Raw genomic sequence first — 10675 nt, forward strand, 5'->3', positions numbered from 1 at the left:
CCTACCTATACCTTAGCTTACTGCTCTTCTAATTACCGTTAGTGATAATCAGAAACTAGCTCATAGGAAGCTTTCATTATGAATATGCAAAATTATTGCTGTGCCCCTCTCCCAGAAAACCTGTGAAATTCTGTCCCTTGTGCAAAGTGAGGGTCACCAAACTGAGCAAACAGAGACGGTCATAAAATGAGGTAATTTCTATCAACTGAAAAAATGATTGGTAGTAACGAGGCATTTGTAAAATCGAAACTGTAGTGTGGTGTCCAGCACGTGGTTTTCCAGGTAGACAGCGAGAGACACCCAGAGGCCAGAGCCTTTCCAACTCTGTTTCCCCTTTTGAGTTGCTAATACCTGCCAGCGTGTTCAGTGATGTCTCTTCATCTCCTTTTTACAACCTTCCCCTTGTATCGTGAAGCAGAAGTTCTTGGCAGTTCTTCTAAATTATGTCAAGCATTTTAGGAGCAGGTTGGATAGGAACCTTGAAAAGAAGGCACTGTGGATTAGGACTCTAACCCCAGTGTAGCTGAGGGAGACCAGTGATAAAGAAACAGAACTGAAGAGTGGCTGTTGCTTTAAGGGCTGGTGGCTGCCCCTTCCCTGAGAGGTGGGAGGTCAGCCAGTGGGCCAGCATGTTAATCTAGCTCTTCTTTGGAGGCTGGGTGCATAAATCAAAGATGTGGATTAACGAATCTCATTTCATCAGGAACTGGAAAGGAGAGGCGAGGGTGAAAGGTCGGATGAAGAAAACGACGAGAAAGAAGGGAGCAAAGAGAAAGAGAAAGATGAGGAGGAGGATGGCGAAGAAGATGCAGAACAGGAGGAGTATGATGAAGAGGAACAAGAGGAGGTAAAAGTCTGTCTGAGGATAAGAGTCTGTTACCTAACCTTAAAGAGTAGCTGTGGCATGGGGCATGTGATGTCGGTCGGCAAATAAAACCTCGGCCACAGTCCTAGCACTCAAGGATGACTGGGAGGAGTTTGACGAGCTGGGGCCATGACATGGTGAGACTTTGTCTTAAAAACAAAACAGAAAAAAAAATTTATAGAATAGGAAATATATTTCCATCACTGGCATCAGTTGCTTGGTATAAAATGATAATAACACAAAATTAAAGCAAGGAGATCAAAGTAACCGGATCAACATCTTCTGCAAGCAAGGACTTCAGGAACTCACTGAGAGTAGTACAATTCATACTTACCGACATAAAATTGAGGTACCAAAGGGCTTAGGCACAAAGACCTAGCAGGACATCCCTGCAGGGCCGTCGTGGCTTGGAGTTCCTGGTTTTTAGAAACATGGTATGTTTGAAAAGCTGCAGTCAGTCAAGGTGTGTGGGCAGGGCGACATGGTTACCTTGACCTCTTGAGGACTGGAGAGACTTCTAGGGTAAGCAAACCTAGCGTAAGATCGTTTACTTTCCTCTCTCTACCCGGAGCGTCCAGCTGTGGAGTATTTGTTATATTCTCTGACCGTGTTATATGTAGCTTTGTGTTCTTTTGCAATGTATATAATTAGTATGCATGTATACTTGTCTGCTTACAAATGGCTGGCCAACTGCTAAACCCACCTGTTAAATGATTTTCAGTGGAGGGCTTTTTAAAGAACCGTTTTTATTTTATGTGTATGATGGTTTGATTACATGAATGTATATGTACCATGTGCGTGCTTGGTGCCCACTGAGTCCAGAGGGTGTTAGAGCCCCTGGTACTGGATTAGAGGAGGTTGTGTGCTACCGCAGTGTGGGTGCTGGGAACTGAACCGGGGACCTGTGTCGGAGCGGCAGATGCTTTGAGGTACCGAGTTCTCTCTCCAACCTTGCCGGTCAGGTCCTGAATACCTCTCCTTTGTCCCCACCTTTGTTTTTGGTCCCTCTTTTATTTCCTGTGCTGATGTGACTGTTGCCATGATACTTCTGACGCTTGGTTTTGCCTCCTTGCTTCTCTCCCTGATCTCTTTCTCTACATTGCTTAGCCCTGCCACACCCTCCACCCTCTCTCCGTCTTTCCAGCATAGACTGGGGACTGAAACACCGTTCCTCTTCTCTGATGTGTGTCCCTTCTTCCCATCAGACCTGCTGAGGTCACAGGTTAGGCTCCCACTTAAAGCCACCGGCCCTGTCTTGCAGGCTAACACCTTCCCCGTGCCACCTTTAACAGCTTTAACACCTTTAACTTAACGTTGCCTTTCTACAGGATCCTTGAATCTTCCGTGTCCTTCACTCGTAGCCAGTGCTGGCAGCTTCACAAAGAAAATAAAACCTTTGTAGGACATACTCCTCTACCTTCAGGTTCAGTGATGCCCACTCACGTGCGTGAGCGCACGCACACACACACACACACACACACACACACACACACAATCAGTGGAAGAGGGTTACCTTATCCTATATGATGAGCTGCCCCACCCTTTTGAAACAGTACTCGAGTTATTTCCTTTGCACAGTTTCAGCATGTTCCTGTGTGTGTTTGCTCTGTTCGTGATTGTGAGCACGCTCTCGCCTCCGTCTTGTGCCCTCCCGACCCGCCTGTGGCAAAGCTCAGAAGCTGACGTTGGCTCATGTTGCTCTTCAGAAGCTGGCTCCCAATTCCATGCCGTGCACCTCGTTACTAAGTCACCACTGACGCGTTTCAGCTCCCACCTCTCTTGGCTTTTCTGTAGCATTTAACGCTTCTGCAAAACGTAAGATAATTCTGTTGTTAAAGTATTATTTCCCCTACGTAAACGGCTTGCCTCATGTAACGCAAGCACATATTGCGTGACAGGCCGTACCACAGCTGCCCAGGTTGCCGCCCTTCATTTTTAGATGGAATGCTTCTCGTTTTGCATCTGTTTCTAGCACCTTTTTGTGGCATCTGTCGTTCTCTTCTCTCTGTTCTTTTGAGTCTCGGCATTCTTCACGGCTCTGTATCGAACCTGTGTTTTCTGTATTCGGTCACTCTGGCTGTGGTGTCCTTACCACAGTCCCTTCACGTCGAGTGTCACGTTGAAGTATGTGCTTGACTTATGCTTGGCCAAGAGAGAAGAAGTCACTCTCCCCTCATGGAGATAAACAAGAAAGGCAACAGTACAGTGGATAATTCTATTCTGTGGAGCAGGGTGCTATGAGGACACAAACCAGGCACCCACACCTAATTTCAGTACTTGGGAGGTGGAGTCAGGATCATCAGAAGTTCAAGGTTATCTTCAGCTACGTAACAAATTTCAGACCAACCACAAAGTCTGAGTCAGTCAAAAATAAAAAAAGATAACTTGTAAGATCTAGAGAGTCAGTGAGGTCAAGGCGAGGAAGCAGTGTGTGTGTGTGTGTGTGTGTGTGTGTGTGTGTGTGTGTGTGTGTGCGTGTGTGTGTGTGTGTGTGTGTGTGTGTGTGCGCAGGTGTGTGTAGGCATGTGTGTGTGCATGTGCATGCATGTGTGTGTGTGTGTGTGTGTGTGTGTGTGTGTGTGTGTGTGTGTGTGTGTGCAGTGTGTGTGTGTGTACGTGTGTGTGCAGTATAGTGTGTGTGTGTGCGTGTGTGTGTGTGTGTGTGTGTGTGCGTGCGCGTGTGTGTGTAGCGTGTGTGCAGTAGTGTGTGTGTGTGTGAGTGTGTGTGTATGAGTGTAAGTGTGTGTGTATGTGTGTGTGTGTGTAAAAGTGTAGCATGCTATGCGATGCGTGTAGCGGCAGCGTGGCATGTATATGCAGGTAGGCATGCAGGTCGTATGCGTGTGTGTGCGTCAGTGTCGTGTGTGTAGGGAGGTGTGTGTGTGTGTGTGAGTGTGTGTGTGTGTGTGTGTGTGTGTGTGTGTGGGTGTGTGTGGGCGACAAAATGCACAGCGATATGTCTTGGAGTTGAAGTTACAGGAGATTGTGTCGCACGCAGTGCTCTCTATCTTGGCGTTTCCTCTTTTTCTGCTCTCCGCTTTGTACACGCGCGCGTGTGTGTGTGTGTGTGTGTGTGTGTGTGTGTGAGTGTGTGTGTGAGTGTGTGTGCGTGTGTGTGTGTGTGTGTGTGTGTGTGTGTGTGTGTGTGCGCGTGTGTGCGTGTGTGCGTGCGTGCGTGTTGTGTGGGTGAGGGTGCGTGTGTGTGTGTGTGTGTTCGTGTGTGTGTGCATGTGTGCGTGTGTCGTGTGTGCGTGTGTGTGTCGCGTGTGTGCGTGTGTGTGTGTGTGTGTGTGTGTAAAGACCTCACTGTAGGCGGTTGTTTGGAATGCACAGCAGAGCACAGTGGCTTCAAATTTGCAGCAGCTCTTCTCTGCATGTCGGACTCCTGTGTGTTGTTTGAGCCACTATGTTTTGATGACACCCACTTTCTTTGAGTCTGGATCATGTGTGTTAAGATTTACTCATAACAACTACAAGCTCATGGACTAGGGTGGCAGACACACCTTTAATCCCAGCACTCTGAACGCAAAGCTCACTTGATCTACAGAAAGATTCCGGGCAGCTGGGGTGACGTGGCCATACTGTAATGGAGCAAACAAGCAGACTTTGGTAGTTTAAGAACTGTCAAGTAGGCCTCAGTGAAGCAGCGCTCCAGAGAGTAGGTTTAAATCCATTCGTTTATATATCTGTAGTTCATTACAAAGCAAAGTGGGAGAGAATGTGGCTGGGAATAGGAAGGGGGCTCCCTTAGAGGCCTCGTAACTTGAGAGTTCTACTCTTTGGTCTTATTCATTGAAATCTCATGGTAATTACCTTACTTATTGAGCTGAGTTGATAAATACTTCATTTTAACAAGGGCGGTGGAGTATTTCATCTGCTAACACATCTGTGTTAGATGACGACAACACTTCTTTTGCTGGTAATGGTTTGAGGATTCAGCTTAAGAATGACTCTGGAACTCAGTGGAGAGACAAGAGGCACCCCGGCCACCAGGCTCAGCAGGCTGTGAAATGTTATTCCTGAACAGCATTGCTAGTATCTCCGTTAGCACCTGAGTCACCAAGCCTTCGGGATAAGTACCCTGGCTACCGTACAGTGCCACTTGCTTGGCTGTGAGTGCCAGGGTTTCTCTTCCTTGCTTCTGGGCGGGAATGCATTTGCTCGTGTTTTTCTTCACTCAGGGTGAAGGCCCCATTTTCTAGGTGGCTCCCTTCAAACGCTCTGCCAGCCACTCCCGCCCTGCAACAAAGACCCCAGGCTCCAACTTGGTGTCCAGGCATTTATGGATTTCTTGGCGCCAGAGAAGCTAGACCAATTTTATGGAACTGCAAAGGGTTTGTGTTGGATGCATAAACTTGCAGGATTTTGGAAAGAGAGAGTAATATAAAATACACAAATGTGCATATATACTTAGATGTTTATAAAGAAAAACTCTAAGATAAAGCTGGTTTTTCAAAGGCTGTCTTTTGAGAAGGTCATCTGTTTCCACTGTAAATTGTAGAAATGTGGAAATTTAGGGGGAGAGGGTCTGGGGAGTACAACAGGGTCTTGCTATCTCTGTAGTCCAGGATGGCTTTGACCTCTGCCATTCTCTCTGCTCTGTCTTTTTAGTGCTGGGATTACAGGTGGGCCACTGTGCTTCTCCTGCATAGCTAATTTTCCACTCATGGTTTTCATATATACGTCAGATCCCTGCCTGTCGGTCCTTGACCTCCCATCCCTCAATCTACCCTGGATCGTAGTCAAGAAAGTCCTCAGCATTATTCTATCCCAGTGTGGACACAAACGTGAGGGCTCTTTGACACCACAGGGTCGTTACCCTCAGTATGAGCAAATATATAACCACTGTTAAACTTTGATTGATTCAAAAATCTCTGTTACAAACCCATGCACTGCAACTAACTGTCCGAGAAATCTTGATCTGTTTATATTCAAATGGATTTTTGATTTTTGGATAGAAGGCGTACATACTTTTGTAGCCTTAAGGACTCAGCCAGAAGCCAAGAAGTCATAGAAGAATGGAATGTGGTTTCCCGTAGGCTTGGGCTGGAAGGAGACTGTTTCTTGATAGGAAAGGAAAGTCCCTCTGCTGGGGCCATTAAGCTTTGTGACTTCATGCCTGGGTTCTAGTGCAGGGTAAAACTATTGATGAAAACACTTCTTTCTTAGTAGTCAATGCATGGGCTCAACGAATGCTTAGTGTTTGAGCTCCTTAAACCCTGAATCGCTCCACCAAGGAGTGCTGCTGAGGTGGAATCACAGCCTTTTCTCAGCTGGTCAGCACCTGAGCACAGTAGAAAATGGTCCTTAAAAGAAAGCAAGACTGGTCAAAATGTGTGAAAACTGCTTTTGAAAAAGGAGAGCACTCACAAGCAAGAAACTTTCTATACAAGTCTTCTGGGTTTTCTTTTAACCTCAACTTGGTACTTGTAAACTACAGGGATATTCTTTTTTGTGTGTGTTGTATTGTGTTGTATTCTTAAGTGGTGCATTCTAATCACTTTACTGACTGAGACATCCATTCCTTCACTTAGGAGAATGACTACATTAATTCCTACTTCGACAACGGGGATGATTTTGTGGTAGACAGCGATGACAACATGGACGAAGCCACCTACTAGCCACGAAAGTCTCCAGATATTTTGCACATACAGCTTTGAGCATTTGGATGGACTTGATTTTGGATAAGGATTAAGTCCGTATTTTCTGTTGTTCAGTGTTCTGTCTAACAAATTCATATCCAACTCTTCAGAATGACTTTGTGTTTACACCGTGTGACCTTACTCCATTACCTGTGCCACATCTCTGATTATGCGATGCAGTCGTGGGGTTCTTTGGCTTTTGTTTGCTCTGGATTTGAGTGTTTCTACAGAGATTTAGCATTATTCGGTCTGCGTGTTCGGTTGAAAAAGGTCATTCTGGCTCACCTGCTGACCGGTGGTAATCGTGTATTTCTATTAATACTGCACATGGGGCACTTTAAAAACAGACTGACAATGGTGTTTCTTACCCGAGACATTCTGTTTCATCATGCTGTGACCTTGTAAACGTACCTGAGTTTTTAACAATACAAACTTAGGAGATGAGAGTTTTACTGATAGAAAACAGGCTCTCGGCAAACACCAGTGACCTGGATGAAGTCCATTTCACTTACATCTCAACCACAGCAAAGCCTGTCACATGGGTGGAAGGTTATCAGGGCTTGGCCTTGGGGATAACTCCAAGCCATATAGTATTCAGTGTGTGAATTAATAATTCTACTGTAATAAGTCTGACATTTTCAACTTGGTGGGCCTATGGGGGGAAAAACCCTGAGACATACTGCTTAATTCTGGACTTAATTGGAAATAAGTCCTATAATGGTGTGTGTGTGTGTGTGTGTGTGTGTGTGTGTTTGAATATGGTAAAGGGCTATGCCCTCCCTTGTCTTTCACAAGATTCATAAACTTCAAGTAAATTATATGTAATCATGTAAAATGAACTCAGGTCATTTTGAAATTATGATTGATTCTTCTTATTTTAACTTACAGGGTGACTCCCCTGCAGTTTCATATTTTGCAGGAGAAAATTTCCAGAACCTTTCACCTCGAGGGCTTTTTAACATGCCAAAGATTTACATAGTGTACATCTCAAAACTTAAAATATTAAAAGTACTTGCCTACAGGACAAAAATCATTTTTTCCCATTGGGGAGACTTGTTACTCATTAACCTCTGACCTGGAAACTGGAGCCCTGCTTTTTCTCTCAGGATCAAGTGATATTAACTTAAGTTTGTGTGCCTTAGTTTATCCACTTGTAAACAATTTCCTATAAAAATTTATAGGAAAATTTGTAGTGTTTAGACACTAACCAGAATTGACCAAATATGCTGTCTTTTATGTTACAGAAACAATCATGTCTTAAGTTTTACTTTTGCTCTGTAAGAAATTGTACTGTAGAAAGTGAAATAGTTATGAGAACAGTTTCCTGTTGAGTTATAATTTTCTAATCTTGAATCTGTGTTAGAAACCGTAGTTTATTTGTGTGAGCTGGAGAAATTCCAAAATTGCTCTCTCAGGTAAAGGACTACTTTGAATGGCAATGCCTCCTCAGTACTTCCTGATGGGTGTGAGGCCCATCTTGACAGTGTAATGCAGGTGACTTACCGCAGTTCCCAGGAGCTTATAAAAATGTGGTAAGATTCTGAGTAGAAAACAAGTCTTGAAAGCTTCAATGTGTTGGGAAACTTATGTAAAGTTTTTAGTTACGGCAAATGCTGTTATTTGGGAATAAAAAGTACTTTATTCTCTAACATTTGGTACCAGGGCCAAACAAGATCCCATTCATAGACACTCTCTGGTTCTGTTTCCTTCCATTATTACAAACCCCGCACATAACTCGTCAAATCGGGGAGCTGCATTGGCGGCGACGTCTTCCCTAGTTTCCAGTGTGTCTTCCCGGTGTGTTCCTGCCACCCAGAGGGAAGCTTTTGCACGGGATCGACTCTGGAACCCCTCGCATCTCTTTTAAGGGTAACCATCCTCATTTGAAAGATCAGTTTACAATTTTGAACATACTAATTTTGGGAAAAGATGAGACATTCCAGGCTGCTTGATTACCATAAGTCTTGTTCTCTTTAGCTGTAAGTCTATGAAATTACTTTGTAGATAGCTTCCTAATAGTTAGATAAGAGTACTTACTGGGACTGGTGATAAAGTATCTTTAACATTATCACAAATAAAACTAGTTGCTACGTGCTGAATTTCTGTATTTGTTTACACATATGAAGTGAAAAAAAATAAAATTTTGGCTTTGAATACCAAGATGGTTTACAGTGAACATTTATTTGGTAGAGAAAACAAGTTAATTCTGATTTTTGTAAAAAAAACTATTTTTTTTTATATATGTGAGTACACTGTCACTCTCTTCAGACACACCAGAAGAGGGCAATGGACCCCATTACAGATGGTTGTGAGTCATGTGGGTGCTGAGATTTGAACTCAGGACCTCTAGAAGAGCAGTCAGTGCTCTTAACTGCTGAGCCATCTCTCCAGCCCCCAATTCTGCTTTTCTTTTTCTGCTAAAGTAGCTATTCATTCAATGGGGATGGCTGACCACCACACACACACACACACACACACACACACACACACACACACATATACACACACACACACACACACACCACACACACACACACACACACACACACACCCCACACACACACACACACACACCACACACACACCACCCAAACACACAAACCCCACACAACAAAACCACCACAAACCAACACACACCCCCCACAACACACACCACAAACACACACACACACACACACACACACACACACACACACACACACACACACACACACACACACACACACACACACACACACACACACACACACACACACACACACACACACACACACACACACACACACACACACACACACACACACACACACACACACACACCACACACACCACACACACACACACACACACACCACACACACACACACACACACACACACACCACACATACATACACAGACACCACACACACACACCACACATACACACACACACACACACACACACACACACACACACACCAAAAGAAAACCCTTGCCTTTACTTGGCAGGGAGAATGTGCTCGCTGTTCTCTTGAACAGTGTTGGAGAACGTCTGCTGTCCCTCTTTCCTTCAGCACCTTCACCGTGACAAGTGTCAGAGCAATTGTAAGCACTACTTTAAAATGGAAAGGATATATGGGAAACTTAAGTCTCCCCTGAAAACTTCCTCATTTATGATTCATGTCGGGGGGGTGCTGTATCTATATGTGGTGTACATCTGAGTGTTCACGTGCACACGTCTGTTTGCAGGCCGAACGCTAGCTAGCCTTGCTCTACTACTCTTCATTCTGAGGGACCATCAATCCCACAGGGTTGTGTGGCCAGTGAGCCGGAGGGACCTTCTTGCCTCTCCTGCGCAGGGATGGATTGCAGCTTTTTCCTGGGGTGCTGGGGATCTGAACTCGGGGTCTCATGCTTCAGCAGACTCTTCACCGATTGCCTCTTCCCGTGTCCCCAAGATTAGTATTCTTGAACAGCATTTTTGATGTATAAAAAATTACAATTTACTTAAAGACCATCTCATGAGACCGACTCAGCTCTATAGGCATGGCCTGGATTTACCAAGCCTTACCCAAAACAACCCCTCTCCATCATTTATCCAATATTTGTTATTCTATGTCCTACAAGTTAGATACAGTGTAGAGTAGGCAATTTGAATTCATAAATGTGGCAGTTTGTGTCCTCCCAGCTGTGGACTCAACTGGCTGTGACTGCCCTGGTGGGACTGTCCATTGGTGAAGCAGTGCCCCAAGCATCATAGAAGTAAATAACCATTTTCTGAGTAGATTTAAGCCATCTCCACTTGGCATCATTATTAATCCGAGAATGAACCATCAGACAGGTCCTGGGCCCTAGGAGAGAACCTACTATTCTGCTTGTAAAAAGATAAAATAATAAACTGACTCCAAAGGACTCTGGAAGCTCATCTAAAAAAAGATGCTATTTACAGTAGTGGTGACTAACTGGCCAAGGAACAAAGACTCAGAGACTGTATTACACACCCCTCTTCCCAAGGCTCAGGTTCATTGAGGAGAAAAGGTGGAAAGAATCTAACAGAGACAATGGATGAGTTGGAAACATCTGGATACAGTGAGGCAGCTACACCTATGAACTGTTGTGACAGCATGTCCAAGACCTGTGCAAGCTCAAGCCAGAGTCAATCCCAGTATGGCGAGGGAAGCGAAGCA

The 10675-nt window shown here is 44.7% G+C and overlaps 1 protein-coding gene across 1 annotated transcript in view; it reads left to right on the forward strand.

The window, feature by feature from the left end:
• Polr3g (RNA polymerase III subunit G) overlaps positions 1-8667 on the forward strand; it is a 39366-nt gene extending 30699 nt beyond the window's left edge. The window contains exons 7-8 of the mRNA XM_032899088.1: positions 704-847; positions 6400-8667. Of these exons, the coding sequence (XP_032754979.1) occupies positions 704-847; positions 6400-6486 (231 nt within the window). The 3' untranslated portion in view covers positions 6487-8667. The remainder of the gene's footprint in view (positions 1-703; positions 848-6399) is intronic.
• The last annotated feature ends 2008 nt before the right edge of the window (positions 8668-10675 follow it).

This window comes from Rattus rattus, chromosome 3, assembly GCF_011064425.1.
Source record: "Rattus rattus isolate New Zealand chromosome 3, Rrattus_CSIRO_v1, whole genome shotgun sequence".
NCBI lineage: Eukaryota > Metazoa > Chordata > Mammalia > Rodentia > Muridae > Rattus > Rattus rattus.